At 36.8% G+C, this 23,165-nt stretch overlaps 1 protein-coding gene and 2 pseudogenes across 1 annotated transcript; 2 read left to right on the forward strand and 1 right to left on the reverse strand.

The window, feature by feature from the left end:
* The first annotated feature begins 2,599 nt into the window (after nucleotides 1-2,599).
* Nucleotides 2,600-11,240, forward strand: LOC118059515 (disease resistance protein At4g27190-like; annotated as a pseudogene).
* Nucleotides 11,241-16,050: 4,810 nt separating this feature from the next.
* On the forward strand, nucleotides 16,051-17,704 carry LOC140954288 (uncharacterized; annotated as a pseudogene).
* A 3,217-nt stretch (nucleotides 17,705-20,921) lies between these two features.
* On the reverse strand, nucleotides 20,922-22,930 carry LOC140955482 (uncharacterized). Its single transcript, XM_073408554.1, has 2 exons — nucleotides 21,509-22,930; nucleotides 20,922-21,197 (listed from the first exon to the last, which is right to left on the reverse strand). The coding sequence occupies exons 1-2, from the start codon at nucleotides 22,464-22,466 to the stop codon at nucleotides 21,160-21,162; spliced, it is 996 nt and encodes a 331-aa protein (XP_073264655.1). The 5' UTR covers nucleotides 22,467-22,930; the 3' UTR covers nucleotides 20,922-21,159.
* Between the last annotated feature and the right edge of the window lie 235 nt (nucleotides 22,931-23,165).

Raw genomic sequence — 23,165 nt, forward strand, 5'->3', positions numbered from 1 at the left:
GAACCATGATTACAAAATCAAAGTGAAGCATTGAGGTCCATTCTGGGTTTCTTTGTAGCTAATGGAGATGGAACAGTGAAGTTGCAACTAGGGCACTTGGGATTTGTCTTCAATGGAATCACATTAGCAAGTAACCAGGATTTGTCTAGAATGTAATCACATTAGCTGTAAGAGAATGTAGTGCTAATCTCATCTTCTTTAATGTCACTGGCTGGTGGGGTTGGTGGTCATGATCTCTTCTAGTCATGGTCTTTCTTCCAAGAACAAGAACACTCTGTTCTTCTACACTAAAAAATAAAAGATTTATGTTTCGTGGCTACTGAAAAATATGTATTTAATCGAAATGATAACCAGAAGCCTAAATTCTGTACAAAAACTGTTCATCAATATGAGAGAAACTATCAAGATTGTTCCTTGGCTATAAAAGAGATTGGGGATAAAACCATATATACCTTTAAATTAAGAGGCACATCCCAAGTTTTTGTGAATTGCAATTCCAGATCCAAATCTTTGTTACTAACCTTTGAAAACCCTCCAGACAAGTCTTTTGTGATCAAAATCTCTGAATTGCTACTGCTGTTGGGTATCAATATATACTATATAGAAAAAAGATAGATATATAAAAAAGAAGAAAAATACTCTACTTATTAAAAGTGATAAATTATTTGTCTTTTTGAAAAAAAAAAAAATTCTTCCCAATGTATTGATACAATTAATTTATTTTTTTTATTTGATAATTATATATACTCACATTGATACGTAAATTAAAATCAAGTTTTGTCTTCAAATAATTTTAATAACATACACACGATTATATAGATCGTTGTTAAATGAGAAATGATTACAAAGATTGCTCAATTTCAACTAATCTTATGTAAGGGAGTGAAAACGCATGGAGCAGCTGCCAACCGATGCACAGTTCTATAACAATCATCATTGTACCACGTGTAATCTTTAAAAATCAATTACCATGAGAGAAGGCACATTTTTTAAGTTTTTGCATCAATTGTTTTAAGTGTCAATATCCATTATAAAATCACATGCATAGATATTATTAAACAATGGTTTGATAATTCTTCTACGCATAACTTTGTTTAAACTGAATTTTATTTTAAATTAATTTATAGATAAACCTGGTTAACTATAATATTTTTTTCAAAACAATACTATTTTATTAATTTTACAGATCTTAAAGTTAATAATTATATAATATAAAATTTAAAATAATAATTTTTTAAAAATTTAATCTAAAATTTAAACAATTAAACTATATTCCTCGTAATTATATCTAAATTAAACTGAGAAGCTAGCTTCGCCCACACTTGGAAATGTTAAATAAATAACGATAAAATAGACTTTTCAGTACATTATATCAGTAATTTATTGGCTGGTAGTGGTGGCTCACAAGGTCTTTGGTGATGAGAGAGATGAATGAAAAAGAAGCAGAGTTCTCATTAATGGCAGCCATTCAATGCATTTTGTTCTCTTCAGTTAAAACCATGCCTTTCTCAGTGGGGAGCCAGTGGGAGAATAAGTTTCACTCTCACGATATGCTCGTGCCTTGAACGCACGATTCTTTGTCTTATTTTAAAAGATCTACACGCGTGAGACACACGAGTAGGTAGATAGTTGAAGGTTATTACGAAAGTGTACACATCTCTGTCATTAAAGATTGTAGTCATAGTACAGATATTTCGGGAATTTCATCATTGCCGGCATTAATGATCTCATTCACTCATAAGTTCCAGACTTGATGAGAGTTTTGACCGGTCAATAATTTAGAATTTGCATGCTTGTATAGTAGTAGATATTTTTTAAATAAATTTTTATATTAAAATAAATGTTAATGATATTTTTTTTAATTTTAAAAAAATTATTTTTAATATTAATATATTAAAATGATTTAACATATACAAATTATATTAAATTTTAATAAAATCTTTTTTTTTTAACTTTTTAAAAACATGGTTTACACCATATTTCTAAATGCTCTTTTAATCATCATGTTAATATTTTAAACTGATCTTTGAGATAATTTTTTTTTAATAATTTTTAAATTTTATATTTGTGGAAAAAAAGTATTTTTTAAAAATTAATTTTTTTTATATAATTTTATAAAAAAAGTAAAACTGCAATATAATTTATTAATATTTTTTAAAATTTATTAAAAAAATAAAAACTATAATTGACAAAAAAAGAAGTTAAAAGAGGATAAATTTTAAAGTTAATAATTATATAAGTTATTAATAATTTTAAATTTATAAAATTTAAATTAATAATTTTAAAAAAATTAAATTATAACCGAACCAATCAAAATTTAAAATTATTAATGACTTACATGAAGCGAACTCGGTGCAGGTCTTTGATTTCACGCATGAGCTAGAGTTGCTGAACAACAACCTTGTTGGTTCCTAGCTACCCTGTTCTGCTTTGACAAAATACAAGAACAATGTATTGGTTGTAAGGAGGAGATCAGGTCGAACTAGTGGCGACAATCTATTGGCTCATCGGATTACCACAAAAGAAATGAAGGACTGAAATAAAAGGAAACCACAAAAGAGGATGTAAGAAAGCAACTGCAGTTGGATGCCTTCAAAACGGGTAACGGGCAGGTCTTATTACTTGAGTGGGTGTTGCGGAGGTAGTCTTTTTTTCTCCTTATTCATAATTTTCCAAAAAAAAAACAAAAACATTGACCGATCATCAACCTTCCATTCATTTCTCTCTTTGCTAGGTGAGTACTTGTAAAAATTATTATTCTATTTTCTTTATCATTATCTTTATATTATATTATGCGTACTATCTTAATTATGTTATCAAATTGCATTTGTTTATGGGAATTGCTGCTCTAACTCGCAAGTTAGAATCCATGTAAACTATTTTGTTTTAATACTTCTCCTCTTTTTAACATAAAGTCGTTCTTTTATAAATATATTCATTAGATTGATGATATTCTATCTTTCACTAATGAAATTCTTTTTTATTGGTTTTGAGGGGAAAAAAAAGTATTTCTATCTTTTTTATGGATAGCTATTGATGAGGGGACAAGGGGATTACAGTGATCTATGAACTATTGTGTAAATAATTGTTATGTTAGGACAAGGGATTAATTGTTTATCGTTCTACTTGTACCTTGCCTTGTTGCTTTTGAAGCTGGCTTCCATACAGAGCTAAAGGCCTTCTCCTTTTGTTCCTCTCGCTATATTTTATTATTGAGCAGTCAGAACCAGTGCTTTCCGCATATATTTTCACAAATTAAGGTAATAAAATGACTATTCTCATTCTCTCAATGCCTATTTTACTTGTAATGACTCACTCTCACGTTCTGTATCCTTATTTCTTTGATTTTCAGACCGGTGGAAAATGGCTATCGAATGTGCTGCTGGATCCATTATATCCAAGATAGCAGATCTCATGGTGGAACCAGTAGGAAGGCAGTTCCGTTACATGTTCTGTTTCAACAATTTTGCACAAGAATTCAAAGTACAAAAGGAGCACCTGGTTTCGGTAAAAGATCGTCTGCAAGATGCCGTCCGAGTTGCTGAAAGGAATGCTGAAGAAATTTACAAAGATGTCATCGAATGGCTGGAAGATGCAAACAACAGAATTGAAGGTGCGAAGCCTTTGGAAAATGAAATAGAAAAAAATGGAAAATGCTTTACTTGGTGTCCAAACTGCAAGCGACAATTCAAGTTAAGCATGGCACTGGCCAAGAAGTCGGAGACTTTCAGAAAACTTCAAGAAACTAGCACAAAGCTTACAACAGTTTCCTGCAAAGCACCTCTTCCAGAGATAAAATTTCTTCCATCAAAGGAATTCACACTCTCAGGATCGTCAGAAGAAGCTTTCAAACAGATTATGAAAGCTCTCAAAGATGACAAGATCAATATGATCAGACTGTACGGCATGGGAGGGGTGGGTAAAACCACCCTGGTGAAACAAGTAGCCAGGTTGGCCAAAGAGTTGCAGTTGTTTGATGAAGTTTTGATGGCTACGGTGTCCCAGAATCCAAATATCACAGGCATCCAGGATCAAATGGCAGATATCGTTTAGATTTGACTTTTGTCAAGAAGAGTAAAGAAGGGAGAGCAAATGAATTATGGCAGAGACTGCAGGGAAAGAAGGTGCTTATAGTCCTGGATGATGTTTGGAAAGATATTGACTTCCAAGAGACAGGGATCCCATTTGGTGATGATCACACGTAATCAAGAACTATGTTCTTATTTGGCGTGCCAGCAAAAAGTGTTGTTAAGTCCCTTTACTGAAATTGAAGCTTGGGCTTTATTCAAAAGCAACGCAGGTTTAAGTGATGAGGACTCTGACTTGAACAGTGTGGCAGAGAAGGTTGTGAGAAAATGCCAAGGATTGCCTTTAGCACTTAAGGCAGTAGGAAGGGCTCTAAAAGATCAATCTAAAAATGAGTGGAAATTAGCATCTAAAAACCTCAAAAAATCTCAATCTCGGCACATGGAAAACGTTGATGACCGAAGTAATCCATATGCATGTCTTAAGTTGAGCTACGATTATTTGAAGTCCAAGGAAACCAAGTTATGTTTCTTGCTATGCTGTTCATTTCCAAAAGATTACAGCATTCCAATTGAGGACTTGACGCGATACGCAGTTGGCTATGGGTTACATAAAGATGCGGAGTCCATTGAAGATGCAAGGGAACAAGTTTATGCGGAGATGAAAGCCCTCAAAGATAGGTGTATGCTGTTGGGCACTGAAAGTGAAGAAAATGTGAAAATGCATGACTTGTTTCGTGAAGTTGCTATTGACATAGCAACTAAAGAATATGGATTCATGGTAAGTGCTGGCAATGGGTGGAAGAGTATAAATAATAGTGTTACAACAATTTCGTTAATGGGCAATAAACTAGCAGAACTTCCTGAAGGATTGGTGTGTCCACAGCTCAAAGTTCTTTTATTAGAACTGGATGATGATTTGAATGTTCCAGAGAGGTTTTTTGAAGGGATGAAAGCAATAGAAGTTTTGTCTCTAAAGGGAGGGTGTTTGTCATTGCAATCACTTCAATCCTCAACGAACCTTCAGTCGTTGCTGTTGAGAAGGTGTGACTGTAAGGACCTCATTGGGTTTAGAGAGCTGCAAAGACTTAGGATTCTTGTTTTCAGGTGGTGCTGCTCCATTGAAGAATTACCTGGTGAAATTGGGGAGCTCAAGGAGCTAAGTTTGTTGGATTTGACAGGTTGTAAAAATCTAAGAAGGATTCCTGTGAATTTGATAGGAAGGTTGAAGAAGTTAGAAGAACTGCTGATCGGGGATTTCAGCTTCGAGGAATGGGATGTTGTTGGATGTGACAGCACAGAAGGAATGAATGCAAGCCTAACAGAACTAAGTTCGCTGTCGCATTTAGCTGTAATATCATTGAAGATACCGAAGGTTGAATGCATTCCCAGAGATTTTGTTTTTCCCAGGTTGCTCAAATATGATATAGTGTTAGGGAATGGGTATTCAATAACAGCATACCCAATCTCGACAAGATTATATTTGGGTGGAATCAGCGCCACATCCTTAAATGCAAAGACATTTGAGCAGTTGTTTCCTACCGTGTCTCATATTTGTTTTTGGAGAGTGAAGGGTTTAAGAAATATAGTATTGTCCTCTGATCAGATGACCTCCCACGGCCATTGGTCGCAAAAGGACTTCTTACAAAGATTAGAACATGTGGGGATATTCGCAATTGGGTGTGGAAATTGATAAATGCAATTCATTGGAAGAGGTATTTGAATTGGGTGAGGCTGATGAAGGAAGCAATGAGGAAAAGGAGCTGCCGCTGCTATCATCTTTAACTAGACTTGTCAGCCTCCAAAGTCTTATTCATCTAGAGTTGTCGTCTCTTGACAAACTGACATCTATCTTCACACCGTCCCTCGCTCAAAGTCTTATTCATCTGGAAACACTACAGATATATTATTGCAGTGGATTGAAGCGTCTTATCAGAGAGAAGGATGACGAAGGGGAAATAATTCCAGAGTCTATTGGCTTCCCAAAATTAAAAACTCTTTGTATAGTTTCCTGTCAGTATCTGGAATATGTCTTCCCTGTCTCCGTGTCTCCAAGTTTTCAGAACCTGGAAGAGATGGAGATTCGTGAAGCTAACAATTTAAAACAAGTATTTTACAGTGGAGAAGGAGATGACATCATCGTCAAGTCTAAAATTAAAGATGGCATCATCGACTTCCCTCAGCTAAGAAAATTGTCTCTTTCAAACTGCAGTTTTTTTGGTCCAAGGTTATGTTTGGGGAATACGTTTATGTTGATTGTGAAGTTGAAGTGCAAGGTAGAAACCTATTAGGTGATTTGGTAATTTTAGAAATAGTAGGTTTTGATGTGATACTAGGTATGGACTGGTTGTCAAGGCATCATGCCTCAGTTGACTGTTGGAATAAGACAGTGGTTTTCAAGCCTGATGAGGGGACAGAGTTTGCTTTTCATGGAGATGGGTTATCATATCCATCTAATATTCTCTCGGCCATCACGAGAAAGATGGTACGAAAGGGTATGCAAGGGTTTTTGGCTTATGTGCATGATGTGAATATGGAGGTCTCGGGGATAGAACAAGTTTCGATAGTTAAGGAATTCATCGATGTTTTTTCCCGATGACTTACCTGGACTACCTCCCAATAGGGAAATCAAATTCTGTATTGATCTAGATTCAGGAACAAAACCAATCTCTATGGCACCTTACAGGATGGCGCCAACAGAATTAAAAGAGTTGAAAGAGCAGATTCAAGATTTGTTAGATAAGGGATTTATTCATCCGAGTGTGTCTCCATGGGGGGCACCTGTTTTATTTGTAAAGAGAAGGATGATCAATGAGGATGTGTATAGACTACAGGCAGTTGAACAGGGTCACTGTTAAGAATAGATACTCACTCCCTCGCATTGATGACCTTTTTGATCAATTACAAGGAGCTCAATGTTTCTTAAAGATTGATTTACGATCGGGGTATCACCAATTGAGGATTAGAAATGAGGATATTTCTAAAAACTGCCTTTAGGACTCGTTATGGGCATTACGAGTTCTTGGTGTTGTCTTTTGGGTTAACAAATGCACCTGCGGCTTTTATGGACATGATGAACAGGGTTTTTAGGCCATTTATTGATAAGTTTGTTATTGTGTTCATTGATGACATCTTGGTGTATTCAAGAAGTGAAGAGGAACATGAAGAGCATTTGAGATTGGTGCTTCAAACTCTAAGAGATCATCAGTTGTATGGAAAGTTCTCGAAGAGCGAGTTTTGGCTAGAGAGTGTTGGGTTTTTGGGACATGTGGTGTCCAAGAATGGAATAGAGGTTGATCCACAGAAAGTGGTGGCAGTTAAGCAGTGGCCTAGACCAGTTATGGTATCTGAGATTAGAAGTTTCCTGGGTTTAGCAGGATACTACAGGAGATTCGTGGAGAATTTTTCCCGAATTGCTGCTCCGTTGACTAAGTTGACACAGAAAAGTGTCAAGTTTCAATGGTCAGAAGAATGTGAGAAGAGCTTCCTAGAGTTGAAGGAAAGGTTAATTACGGCTCCAATTTTGACAGTACCTTCAGGGTCTGGTGGTTTTACCGTGTACTGTGATGCATCCAGGATTGGTTTGGGTTGTGTTTTGATGCAGAATGGTAATGTGATTGCTTATGCCTCGAGAAAGTTGAAGAAGCATGAGCAAAATTACCCCACACATGATTTGGAGATGGTTGCGGTAGTGTTTGCCCTTAAAATTTGGAGACACTACTTGTATGGGGAGACATGTGAGATATTTTCAGATCATAAGAGTCTTCAATATATTTTTCAGCAGAAGGATCTGAATTTGAGACAAAGAAGGTGGATAGAATTGTTAAGTGATTATGATTGCACGATTCAATATCACCCGGGCAAGGCAAATGTTGTTGCTGATGCTTTAAGTCGAAAATCTATGGTAGTTTTAGCTCATATTCAGGAGGTGAGGAGACCCTTGATTAAAGAGTTACACGGATTGTTAGATGAGAGAGTCAGTTTTGAGCTTTGTGAATCGGGAGCATTGTTAGCTCACTTTCAGGCTAAGTCAGACTTGGTAGACCGGATTAAAGTAGCTCAGATGAAGGATGAACAACTTTGCAAAATTCGAGATGAATTGGAGTTAGAGAGAGCTCCGGGTTTTGTTATCCACAAAGATGGTGTGTTGAGATTTGGTTCAAGATTGTGTGTGCCTGAGGTGGATGATTTGAAAAGAGATGTGATGATGGAAGCACACCAAACTGCCTATACTATACATCCTGGTTCTAATAAGATGTATAGAGACTTGAAAGAGTGTTATTGGTGGAATGGTATGAAGAGGGACATTGTTGAGTTTGTATCTCGATGCTTGACCTGTCAAAGGGTTAAAGGTGAGCATCAGAAACCACCAGGACTTTTGCAGCCATTGTTGATTCCTGAATGGAAATGGGAGAGGATCACTATGGACTTTGTGTCAGGCTTGCCTCGGAGTCAGGAGGGTTATGATTCGGTTTGGGTGATAGTTGATCGTTTAACCAAGTCAGCTCATTTCTTGCCAGTAAAGGTGACATATGGGTTTGCAAAACTCGCAGAAATCTATGTTAACGAGATTGTAAGGTTGCATGGTGTGCCCATCTCAATTGTGTCTGACAGAGGTCCACAGTTCACTTCTCGATTTTGGGTGAAATTTCAGGAAGCTTTGGGGACTAACGTTCAGTTAAGTACTGCTTTTCATCCTCAAACAGATGGACAATCTGAGAGGACTATACAAATTTTGGAGGATATGTTAAGAGCTTGTGTGATTGACTTTGGTGTCGGATGGAGCAAATACTTGTCTTTGGTGGAGTTTGCATATAATAATAGTTAAATGAAAAGACATTTGAGCAGTTGTTTCCTACCGTGTCTCATATTTGTTTTTGGAGAGTGAAGGGTTTAAGAAATATAGTATTGTCCTCTGATCAGATGACCTCCCACGGCCATGGGTCGCAAAAGGACTTCTAACAAAGATTAGAACATGTAGAAGTGAAAGAATGTGGGGATATTCACACTCTGTTTCCAGCAAAATGGCTTTGAAAAATCTAAGGAGTGTGGAAATTGATAAATGCAATTCATTGGAAGAGGCTGATGAAGGAAGCAGTGAGGAAAAGGAGCTGCCGCTGCTATCATCTTTAACAACGTTGCGACTGTGCTATTTACCTGAGCTCAAATGTATATGGAAGGGGCCCACTAGACTTGTCAGCCTCCAAAGTCTTATTCATCTGGAGTTGTCGTCTCTTGACAAACTGACATTATCTTCACACCGTCCCTCGCTCAAAGTCTTATTCATCTGGAAACACTACAGATAAAAGAATGCGGTGGATTGAAGCGTCTTATCAGAGAGAAGGATGACGAAGGGGAAATAATTCCAGAGTCTCTTGGCTTCCCAAAATTAAAAACTCTTTGTATAGTTTCCTGTCTCCGTGTCTCCAAGTTTTCAGAACCTAGAAGAGATGGAGATTCGTGAAGCTAACAATTTAAAGCAAGTATTTTACAGTGGAGAAGGAGATGACATCATCGTCAAGTCTAAAATTAAAGATGGCATCATCGACTTCCCTCAGCTAAGAAAATTGTCTCTTTCAAAGTGCAGCTTTTTTGGTCTAAAGGATGTTGCTGCCCAATTGCCTTCTTTGCAATGTCTAACCATCCATTACCACGAAGAATGGGATGATTTGTTGGCACAGATTCGAGTACGTCCTTTATATTTCTTCATTTTTTTTTATTTTCTAATTTAAATTGTCAACTTCAATACATTGTGATAATTTGTTCTATCTTCCTCCAAATTTCTAAAACTAAAGTAATTGATAAGTTCTTTAACCATCCACTGAATTTAATTGATGATTTAAATTGGCTTAGGAAGTTAGACATCAATTATTGTAATGTAATTTCTTATTTCTTCCATCATATTTCTAAAACTAAAGTAATGGATAAATGCTAGAAAATCCTTTAGCCATCCACTGAATTTAAAAGGAGTGAAATTGAGGCTCTTCCGCCAATTAATGGAAAGTATTTGGACAGGACGATAAAGCTTCGTCTGAGAATATTGAGTTTTTTGTTTCAGTGCTGCAACTTATGATGTCATGGTTCAAAAAATTAATAAAAATTGGTTTTTTTATCCAATTTTTTAAACAATTAGATTCAAAAAGTAAAAAATTGAAACTTTCTTTTTTAAATACAATATTTTTTCCTCATTCAAAGAATTTCAAAAGCACCAAATTTGTATTGAGTTCGAAAAACATATTTTTTAATGTATTTTTCTTGTTTTTTTCTTACAATTTTTTCACTTTTTTTATGGAAAAAATGATTTAAATGACCAATAATCAAGCATTTTTATTAAAACCATTTACTAATATGTAAAATTCAAAATATTTTCTTTTTATATTTTTATTTTTGGACAATGTCATAATTTTTTTTATTATAAATCGAATATAAAAAATTATTTTTTTTTAGTTAATTAGTATACTTTTTTCATGATTGCTTTTAATTTAACTAATATAAAATAATATTTTATATTTAGATTATCATAAATTACTAGGAATTATATCTAACAAATTGGTACCTTTTGATGCAGGGGTTAACAAGTTTGGAAACATTAACTTTGTCCCACGTGCTTCTGCCTGACTTGAGGTGTATATGGAAGAGTCTCATGCTGAGCCATTTGACTTCTTTGACGGTGTATAGCTGTAAGAGACTGACACATGTATTCACATATAGCATGATTGCTAATCTACTTCAACTGCAAGTTCTAAAGATATCAAATTATGAGGAATTGGAGCAAATTATTGCCAAGGATAATAATGATGAAAAGCATCAGATATTGTCAGAAAGTGATCTCCAATCTGCATGCTTTCCTAATTTGTGTCGACTTGAGATCAGAGGATGCAACAAGTTGAAGAGTCTCTTCCCAATAGCCATGGCTTCAGGTCTCAAAAAGCTCCAAATACTTGAAGTAAGAGAATCCTCTCAATTAATAGGAGTATTTGGGCAAGGTGATCATGCTTCATGTTAGCTGGCAAGATTTGTGTATTAGCTGGAGAGATATGTGTAGATTACGGGATTGTAGGGAAATCTATTTGTTTCCTTGTAACAGATTATTATCATACCAAGAATAGGAGTCTACCAAGACTAGGTCACCTTACCTACTTGTATATATATTCTTCTGTAAAGACGAACAAAAGCAATGCAGTGAAGTATTTTACAGAATAAAAAGCTTTGTTTGTATGTCTGCTATAATCAACATGGTATCAGAGCAGGTTTGAAAAAATAATTTTTTTTTTCTCTGTTTCTTCCCTACATTCTCCTTCGAACCCTTTTTTTTTAGGGAACTTCCAATTGCAAACGAAATCACAATGGCAGAACAAGAACAAAATCCTATTGTTCAAACCACTTCACACAACCCTCTGCCAAACCCAATTATCATTCAGCAGGATACCTCTGGTTTTCCTGTCAGCATTATTCTCAATGAAACAAATTATACGTTATGGTCACAGTTGATGGAGATGCGAATTGGAGCCCGTAACAAAGTTGGGTATCTAACTGGAGCAACGGCGAAACCAGCACCCAATGATCCGAATTATGCTATATGGATTACTGAAAATCATAAAGTTAAGAGCTGGCTCATTGAATCCATGAGCCCCCACCTGATGCAGAGATTCATTCGTCTTATTACAGCAAGAGAAATATGGGAGGCAGTGTCAAAAACCTTCTACGATGGATCTGATGAGACACGATTGTTTGAACTGAATCAACAATCTTTTTCAAGCACTCAGAATGGTAGGCCTTTGTCCATATATTATAATGAACTTGTTGCAATATTCCAGGAAATTGATCATCGCAGCACATCCCAAGAAGAATCTGTTGAAGGGATTGTACAACTCCATGCAGCAATGATGAGATTACGAGTTCATATTTTTTTAAGCGGTCTTGATTCTGAGTTTGATCAGATCCGTGGTGAAATTCTTCGAAAGGAACCAAAAATGGACCTGGAAGCAGTCTACGCATGTCTTAGAAGAGAATCACAACAGCGACAGGTCATGGGAGTTCCTCGGCTGATCTCTGAAAATACAGCCATGATAGTGAATAGAAACCAACGAGGGACAGGTTATAATTCTGCCAAAGGGAAAAATAGTCAGGGTTCAGGAAAGCAAAATCATTATGTTTGCACTCACTGTGGTGAATCTGGTCATTCAAAGCAGCGTTGCTATGAACTTATTGGATATCCCGAATGGTGGGATTTTTCCAAGAAACCACGGAAGAACATATCAGGTGGGAAAGCTGCACTGGCCATATCAGGTGAAAGCCTTCCAATTCAAGAGGGGACTTCGATGCCTACTGCAAATGTAACTCAGCCAGGTAGTATTGGTAAGGCTAATGTTCTTTCTGCTATTACTATGGATAATACTTGGATTATTGATACTGGTGCATCCGACCATATGATTAGAGACTGTAATAAACTACAAAATCTTCATCCATCATCCCAACAGGTCATCTCTACTGCCAATGGTGGTATCTCCCCTATTACAGGGAAGGGCTCCATTGCTTTAACTCCTACCATAACTCTTGATACAGTATTGGTTGTTCCTAGTCTTGAATGTAATTTGTTATCTGTAAGCCAAATCACTTCAGCACTAAATTGCACCGTTACTTTTTGGCCCTTTTTTTGTGTTTTTCAGGATATTCTGACACGGAAGACTCTTGGTTGTGGTGTTAAACGGGGCAATCTCTACTACTTGGAATTGACAAACATTTGCAAATGGCAGAACAACAAGGCATGTTCTGTGACGACGAGGGATAGGAGATTGTCTGAAGTGTGGCTTTGGCATAAAAGGCTAGGACATCTTTCCTTTAGTTATCTTAAGAAGTTGAAACCCAGTTTATTTATAGAATTGAATATTTTGGATTTTCAGTGTGACATTTGTGAATTGGCAAAGAGCCATCGTAAACCTCATTTCCCCTCTTTGAATAAAAGCTCGGAGCCCTTTATGGTTATTCACTCTGATATTTGGGGACCTGCAACAATCCCGTCTTTGTCTAAAGCTCGTTACTTTATTACCTTTATTGATGAATGCACTCGTATGACATGGATATCCTTACTTCATAAGAAAAGTGATGCAAGTGTTGCTTTTCGGGAATTTTACAGCATGGTGAACAATCAATTTCAGAAACAGATTAAAGTATGGCAATCTGATAATGCCATGGAATTTCTTGAGAGCTCACTTGGTGATTTTCTTCGCCAAAATGGTATCCGACACCATACTTCTTGCACCTACACGCCCCAACAAAATGGCCTTGCAGAGAGGAAAAATAGGCAGATCATGGAGGTGGTACGTGCATCTCTTTTTGGAATGCATATGCCTCGCTTCTATTGGGGAGAGGCTGTTAAGTCTGCTGTCTACATCATCAATAGAGTGCCTTCCCGAGTGATTAACTTTCAGACCCCAAACCAGAAACTACAAAGCTTCTTTGACACACCCCATCACCCGAACTTAGAACCCAGAACCTTTGGTTGCACCGTGTATGTTCACATACCCAAAGTCTTACGTAACAAACTTGACCCTTGTGCCCAACGTTGTGTATTCATCGGTTACTCTGATTTTCAGAAAGGATACAGATGTTATTGTCCTCAAACACGAAAGCTACATGTCTCTCTTAATGTTTCCTTTCGAGAAACAACTCCTTATTATTTAGCAGTCGGCTCAGGCTCTCCTCTTCAGGGGGAGAATGTGTATTCAGAGGATGAGCTTTGCAGAACTATGTCTAATAACAGTGAGGGTGATGGTGTTTTTATGGAACTGGAGACATTTGAAAAAAGGATGAATAGCAACAAGCACAATGCTATACCGCTCATTGATACTCAAATTATCCCAAATGAGAGGATCTTATCATTGGACAATGACCTTTGTAGGAATTATGCTGGTGACATAGAAGCTGTAAACCATAATGGGGACAACACTGAGATGATTGAATTGGGTGCTGTTGACATAGAAGATGTGAACCTTGATGAGGAAGACACTGCGATGATTGACCTGCCCGCACCATCAACCACAGAGTCCTCTGCACAGAATATCCTAGACAATTCCACCACTGAAAATACATCTCGACCGACTCCCAGGTATTCACAAAGATCTAATAAAGGTGTTTCCAAGAAACAATATGAACCGGACATTAAAACCAATGTCAAATATCCTATCAATAACTATGTCTCTTCTCATAGACTTTCGGAATCTTATGCACTAACCATTAATCAATTATCCAAAGTATCTATTCCTAGTAATGTGCAGGATGCATTGGCAGATCCAAGATGGAAAAAGGCTATGAATGAAGAGATGGAAGCCTTGCAGAAGAACTCCACTTGGGAACTTGTTGTGTTACCAGAAGGAAAGAAGGCGATTGGGTGTAGATGGGTATACACTGTTAAACTTAAAGCAGATGGAAGCATTGACAGATATAAGGCGAGACTCGTGGCCAAGGGGTATGCCCAAAAATATGGTATTGATTATCAGGAGACCTTTGCACCAGTAGCCAAGCTTAACACCATCCGTATACTCATATCCATTGCTGCAAATCGAGATTGGCCCTTACAACAATTCGACGTAAAAAATGCTTTCTTGAATGGTGATCTAGAAGAAGAAGTGTACATGGAACTTCCACCTGGAATAAATCAAAGTTCCAAACACGAAGACAAAGTGTGCAAACTAAAGAGATCTTTGTATGGTTTGAAGCAATCTCCTCGAGCTTGGTTTGGGAGGTTTTCTTTGGCAATGAAAGCAACCGGTTATCAACAGAGCAATGCAGATCATACATTATTTGTTAAACATAAAGATGGTAGGGTAACGGCATTGATTGTGTATGTAGATGACATGATTTTGACAGGTGATGATCCTGAAGAAATGAAGACACTGCGAGAGTACTTGTCTGCAGAATTTGAAATGAAAGATTTGGGACAGTTGAAGTATTTTCTTGGCATTGAAGTAGCAAGGTCCAAACAAGGAATTTCCCTTTCACAGCATAAATACGTATTGGATCTTCTAAGTGAGACTGGGATGCTAGCTTGCAAACCTGTTGAAACACCAATACAGGTGAACCATCGACTTGGGATCTTTCCAAATCAAGTCCCTACAGATATGGGTCGATATCAAAGACTTGTGGGTAAGTTAATTTACCTAACCCATACTAGACCTGATATAACATATGCTGTAGGTGTTGTGAGCCAATTTATGCATGCACCAAGTGAGGAGCATATGGATGCCGTCTATAGAATCTTGAGATATCTTAAAGGTGCGCCTGGCAAAGGTTTATTATACTCAAAAAATGGTATCTCAAATATAGAAGGCTATACTGATGCAGATTGGGCAGGAGATCAAACAACAAGGAGGTCTACATCTGGGTATCTAACCTTTGTGGAAGGGAATCTGATTACTTGGAGAAGTAAAAAACAGAAAGTTGTAGCACGATCTAGTGCAGAAGCAGAATTTCGAGGAATGGCTCAGGGAATATGTGAGTTGTTATGGATCCAGAGTATTCTGAAGGATTTAGAGATCAAGTATACGGATCCTATCAACCTGTACTGTGATAATAAAGCAACAATTCAGATTGCACACAATCCTGTTCAACATGATCGAACTAAACATGTTGAAGTAGATCGTCATTTTATCAAAGAGAAGCTAGATCAAAAAATTATATGTTTTCCATTTGTTAAATCTGCAAGTCAACTAGCTGATATCCTCACCAAGGCAATATCAAACAAAGATTTTTACAGTATGATTGGCAAGTTGGGCATGATAGATATCTATGCACCAACTTGAGGGGGAGTGTTAGCTGGCAAGATTTGTGTATTAGCTGGAGAGATATGTGTAGATTACGGGATTGTAGGGAAATCTATTTGTTTCCTTGTAACAGATTATTATCATACCAAGAATAGGAGTCTACCAAGACTAGGTCACCTTACCTACTTGTATATATATTCTTCTGTAAAGACGAACAAAAGCAATGCAGTGAAGTATTTTACAGAATAAAAAGCTTTGCTTGTATGTCTGCTATAATCAACACTTCACCTGTCAATGTTGAGAAGGAGATGGTGCTCCCTGATCTGCAGGAGTTGTTGCTTATACAATTACCAAGTATTTCCTGCTTTAGTCTCGGATTTTATGATTTCTTGTTCCCTCATTTGGAGAAGTTGAAGGTGCATGGATGCCCAAAGCTGACCATAGAATCTGCTACTACATCAAATGACTCAATGAGTGCTCAATCAAAGGTGCTCCTGATTTGACTTGATTTCTTGCCTCTCGTTTAGTTTTAAAAGTGCACAATAATTACTAGGAATTACATCTAACAAATCGGTACCCTTGTTTTCTTTTGATGTAGGGGCTTATGAATTTGAAAGAAATATCTATTGAAAACTTGGAAGGAGTACAAGACTTAATGATGCAGGTTGGAAGTTTGGTAACTAATATAAGTGGTCGGCATGAACTTTCATTGGTGAGTTTGAAAACATTACACTTGAACCTATTGCCTGACATGAGGTGTATATGGAAGTGTCTCGTGCTGTGCAATTTGACTATTTTGATTGTGAATCAGTGTAAGAGGCTGACACATGTATTCACAGACAACATGATTGCTAGTCTTGTTCAACTGAAAGTTCTAGAGATATCAAATTGTGATGAATTGGAGCAAATCATTGCTAAGGAGAATGATGATGAAAATGATCAGATATTGTCAGGAAGTGATCTCCAATCTTCAAGCTTCCCCAATTTATGTATACTCCAGATTAGAGGATGCAACAAGTTGAAGAGTCTCTTCCCAGTAGCAATGGCTTCAGGTCTCAAAAAGCTCCAAGAACTTGAAGTAAGAGAATCCTCTCAATTATTGGGAGTATTTGGGCAGGATGATCATGCTTCACCTGTCAATGTTAAGAAGGAGATGGTGTTCCCTAATTTGATGATGCTGATTCTAGAAAAATTACCAAGTATTGTCTGCTTCAGTCATGGATGTTATGATTTCATATTCCCTCTTTTGTGGAGGTTGGAGGTGCGTCAATGTCCAAAGCTGACCACAAAATTTGCTACTACATCAAATGGTTCAATGAGTGCTCAATCAGAGGTGCTGCATACTTGACATGATTTCTTGCCTCTCTTTTAGTGTTTTTATTTCTTGTTTCCCTTAATAATAAGACTTACAAGTTAGAATGTGTATGCCATGCTTGAATTGGTTTTGCAGGTATCTCAAGTAGTTGAGGATTCAAGTACTGGTTGCTCCGTGCCAACCATTTAATGGGTGGGAAGAGAAAGAGGAAAAGGAAAAGGAAGAAGATGGTGGTCATAATGATTGAGTCAGATGATTAGTTTGGCATTGGAATTTGAAAAACATGCTACTAATTCATTCTTCCAGGTAAAATGGCTGCATCTATTTATTTTATATCCTTCTTTAAATGGTTGGATTAAATCAACAAATACGAGATGCCTGGATGATCTTTGTCCTTGATGTTTGCATTAGGTTGGTTGGTTACCTATTTCATGATCAACTCGACATTGGTGGGAAGTAATTCCAACTGTTTCATTAGCTACAACAATTTGTCTTATTTCATGTGTTTGTTGTGTGAACTTCCAGAAATGTTGTGTGTTTAGTAATTTATTGTGCCAACCTTCAAAAAAGGGCTTTTGTTTGTTTGCCCATTTGTGTTTCTTTTTCAACCTTAAAAAGCAAGGTCATAATGTTTACTCATTTGTGTGCTTATTGTTTAATGTTTGGATTCTCATTCTCCTCATTTTGATGTTCTATTTCTATTACGGATTCTTTATGTGCTTAACTTGTTGTTGTGCGTATCGTACAATAATATGGTTTCTACATGAATATATATATATATATATATATATATATAAATACATGTGAATGAGTGACATGTCATATTACCATACCAGTAAGATTATGATACGAATTGAGTTTTACTCTTCGAAGTTTATTCACAATCTTTGTATATTGAATTCATGATGATCATCCATCAATTACATCTGCCTTTATATAGCAGTAGGCAGTAAAACTTTTATGGAAAGACTCCTATAATTTCGGCTATAATTTCGGTCTGTTACAAACTGATATAAATATATTATGTATAGCTAATAGTAAAGTAAACCTAATATAATATTTAACACCCCCTCTCAAATTGGTGCATAGATATCAGTCATGCCTAATTTGTCGAGACTAGTATGAAATATTTGGCTGGATACTGCCTTCGTCAGTACATCTGCAAGTTGATCTTGAGATCGAACATGAGGAACTTCAATAATCTTTTCTTCTAATTTTTCCTTGATAAAGTGTCTATCAACTTCAACATGTTTAGTTCTATCATGTTGGACAGGGTTATGAGCAATGTCACATGCCGCCTTGCTATCACAATATAACCTCGTCGGACTTGTCTGTTCAACCTGTAATTCCTGCATTAAATTTTTTATCCATAATAATTCACATATTGCTTTGGCCATTCCTCTGTATTCAGCTTCAGTTGAGGATCTAGCCACTACTTCTTGTTTCTTACTTCGCCAGGTAACCAAGTTTCCACCCACAAATGTGAAGTATCCCGATGTAGATCTTCGATCTTGTAATGAGCCTGCCCAATCGACATCGGTATATCCATCAATCTTCAAGTTGTCCCCCTTTTTAAATAGAATTCCTTTACCTGGAGATGACTTCAAGTAACGCAAGATACGGGTGACAACTTTCATATGTTCTTCACTAGGGGAGTGCATAAACTGACTAATTACACTTAAAGCATAAGCTAAATCAGGTCTGGTATGTGCAAGATACATTAACCTTCCCACTAGTCTCTGATAACGTTCTTTATTAGTGTGGATTTGTTGTGGATGTATACTTAGTTTCAGGTTTTCTTCTATAGGAGTGCTGATAGGGCTACAAGCTGTCATACCTGTTTCTTTTAACAAATCTAAGGCATACTTTCGTTGTGACAAAAACATTCCTTCTTTCGATCTTGATACTTCAATACCAAGAAAGTATTTTAAGTGACCTAGAGATTTCATTTAAAATTCTTGTGCAAGACGAGTCTGCAAAGCTTTTTGTTCTTCAGGATTATTTCCGGTTACTATCATATCATCCACGTATACGATTAGAGCTGTGACTTCCCCTTCGTTTATTTTCAGGAATAACGTATGGTCAGAGTTACTTTGCTTGTATCCAATGGATTTCATGAATTTAGTGAACCTGCCGAACCATGCTCTCGAAGATTGTTTTAACCCGTATAGGGATTTCTTTAACCTGCATACCTTTGTGCTTCCTTTGATTTGCATAATGCATCCAGGAGGTAATTCCATATATACTTCTTCTTGGAGATCCCCATGCAAAAATGCATTTTTGACGTCAAATTGATATAGGGGCCAGTCACGGTTTACGGCTAAAGATAGTAGGATACGAACAATATTTATCTTGGCCACCGGTGAAAATGTTTCCATATAATCAATCCCATAAGTCTGAGTGTACCCTTTGGCGACAAGCCTTGCTTTAAACCTTTCAATAGTGCCATCTGCTTTATGTTTAATGGTAAACACCCACCGACACCCAACTGGTACCTTTCCTGCAGGAAGTTCAACTACTTCCCATGTGCAATTTTTTTGAAGGGATCTCATTTCTTCATTCATGGCCTCTTTCCATCTTAAATCTGTTATGGCTTCCTGCACATTGTTAGGAATAGATATAGCAGATATTTGGTTCATAAAAGTTTCATTTTCCTTTGATAATCTATGATAAGACACATAATTATTCATAGGATAATGAGGATTAGAGGTAAGAAGTGGTTCATACGAAGTTTTGGGTTTTCCTCTCGTAGTTCTGTGAGGTAAAAATTTTAGTTGAGTTTCAGAACTTACTTGAGGTTCAGTTATGGATTCAAGTTCAGGATGCACTTGTAGTGGGGATGCTGGTAATTGAGGTACTTGAGTTTCTTGTTGCAGCACCTCTATTCGGTCTTCTTCACTTTCAATAGTTTGTTGTTGTTCTGCTCCTATATATTTTTCACTATTTACATCTAATGCATCTTGCATGGTATGTGAAAATGCATTACTAGTATGTTTATCTCTTGTAATATATAGGTCGTCATAACATGTCTGCCAGTTACTCTTGTTGTGCTCTTGACTTGAGGATTCAAGGGGAGAGTAATACATTTTATTCTCATGAAATACAACATCAAGTGTAGTGTAGAGTTTCTTACTTGGTGGATGATAGCAGCGATATCCTTTCTAATGCTGGGCATAACCAACAAATACACACTTGAGTGCTCGTGGTTCCAGTTTATTCCTTAATGGTTTGTGAAGATGAACAAACGTTGTGCATCCAAAAACTTTTAGTTGCAAATGTGACACAGCAGGAGAGCATATTGTTCTCTGAAGAACATTCAGTGGGATCTGAAATTCTAATGTGCTTGAGGGTATCCGATTGACAAGATATGTTTCTGCTGTGATAGCTTCACCCCAATATTTAGTTGACATATGAGCTTCAAATAACGAGGCTCGAACAACTTCAAGAAGCTGACGATTCTTACGTTCTGCAACCCCATTTTGTTGAGGGGTGTAAGGGCAAGTGGTTTGGTGAATAATTCCATGATTAATCAAATATTGTTTCAACTCCTGATTAACGAATTCTCCACCATTGTCGTTACGAAGAACCTGTATTGCAGAACTATATTGTGTAGCTACCATGTTATGAAATTGTTTGAATAAGGAGCTTACTTCACTTTTGCATTTCATTAGGCAAATCCATGTCATACGTGTGTGATCATCAATAAAGGAAATAAACCATCATTTACCATTAAGAGAGCAGGTATTTGCCAGACCCCATACATCTGAATGTACCACCATGAACGGTGTTGGGCTCTTGCTCTTGAAAAGGAACCCGATGGCTTTTAGCTAATTCACATACATCACATTTAAACTCTACATTTGTTAGCTGAACAAAGAGTTTTGGCATTAATTTGTTCAAATATCCAAAGGATGAGTGTCCTAAACGTTTATGCCATAACCAAATTTCAGAGGTTGCAGCAGATTCAATATTTGTAGCAGATTTATTCATGGAGAATGCTTGAGCTAACTGGTGACAGCTTGTTGGGGCTAAATCCAGATAATAGAGCTTTCCCCTTCTAGTACCATAACCAATTGTCTTCCGAGTTTGAATATCCTTGAAAACACAAAGGTTAGGCCAAAAAATAACAATGCATTGCAAAGCAAGAGTTATTTGAGCTACTGATAGTAAATTATAATTAAGAGTTGGGACAACTAATACGGAGTCAAGACTTATATTCTTAGTGAGGATAACAAATCCTTCCCCATTAACAAACGATGAGGTACCATTTGCTGATGATATAGTATATTGTTTCAATGGTTTAAAGGATTTAAGCCACAATTTGTCAAAGGTCATATGATCAGTAGCTCCAGAATCAATTATCCATTCATTTCTACTGCTAAGAGTGGAGGTATGAAATACTTTACCAGATTCTTCCTCTATGACTGTTTCTTTCGGATGTTGATGTTCTGCCACAAATGCTTCCTTAGTCGTGAGATTGGTTTTGTTTGAAGGATGTTCTGCCACAAATCTCTCAGGCGTAGCCACTGCAACTAAAGCATGATTATTTGATTTTGAATTTCGTTTACGAGGTGCTTTAGCCGGGTCCCACCATTCTAGATACCCAATTAATTCATAGCATTTCATCTTTGTATGTCCAGTTTCACCACAGTGTGTGCAGTTATATTCTGACTTTGCCTTTCCAATCTCATAGCTGCTGTTATGAGTTTCTGATGTCCGATTCTTTTCAATAGTAGGGCCATATGATCGGTAGTTTCTTGGCTTACCTCGTCTTGCCATCATTGCAGATGACTCTGCATGGCCAGCTCCATCTTCATTGTTTAAAGTAGATCTGCGAACAGCATCCCGACGTACATAAGCATGAGCTTCTTCCAGATCCAGTATCGGATCTTTTCTAAGAATTTCCCCTTGGATTTGTTCAAATTCTGCATCCAATCCATTCAAGAAAATATGTACCCGTAATCTTTCAACAGATCTTCTGTAAGTGATAATATCATCCGGATCTTTCATTTCAGTTCTGTCCCGATGGTCAAGTTCTTGGAAGATTTCCATCAGATCTCCATAATATGTGGATAACGGTCGACCTACCTGTTTTGTGGAGAAGGCTCTCTGGTTAAGTGCAAAAAGTTGTGATTCGTCCGATCCATCATAGAAAGCTTTAGACAAGGCATTCCATATTTCTCTTGCGGTGCGCAACCGAATGTATCTTTTCATAATGTCTGGTGACATAGACATTAGAAGCCATCCTTTAACTTTTTGGTTTTCTGCATACCATCTTGAATAAGACACATCAGCTTCCTGTGGTGGTTGTGTTTTGCCCATAATATATTCAAGCTTTTCTCTTCCTGCAATCTGCATTTCCATGATCTAAAACCATACATCGTAATTAGTTTCAGTGAGGATAACACTGGTTGTGAATCCAGAGTTTTCAGTTTGTACATGGATAATGGGTGTAGGTTATGTTGTCTTATCATTCATCATGGAAAAAGATGATCTCAGGATGCAAAGAGGAAGAAATGTTTAAGAATAGGCTTTAAGATCAGAATGCAGAAGAATATTTCAAGAACTGGTTGGATTTGTACAATTCAAGACTGGATTTCAAGATAAAAATTCAGAACCGAAGAAATATATTCAAGAACAGGTTTTATGATTCAAGAATAGATTTCAGGATCAGAATACAGAGGGATATTTCAAGAACTGGTTGGAATAGGTGATATCTGTATAGCATAACAGATTTGACAGATAGAATGCAAGATCTTGACAAATAGAATGCAGGATCTTGCTGTTGAAGTAAACTGGAAAAAAGAGATATAAACAGAGAAGGATGCAGATAAAATATCAGTCATGCATTTCCATGCTCTGATACCATGATACGAATTGAGTTTTACTCTTCGAAGTTTATTCACAATCTTTGTATATTGAATTCATGATGATCATCCATCAATTACATCTGCCTTTATATAGCAGTAGGCAGTAAAACTTTTATGGAAAGACTCCTATAATTTCGGCTATAATTTCGGTCTGTTACAAACTGATATAAATATATTATGTATAGCTAATAGT

This window comes from Populus alba, chromosome 1 (genome assembly GCF_005239225.2).
Source record: "Populus alba chromosome 1, ASM523922v2, whole genome shotgun sequence".
NCBI classification, from domain to species: domain Eukaryota; kingdom Viridiplantae; phylum Streptophyta; class Magnoliopsida; order Malpighiales; family Salicaceae; genus Populus; species Populus alba.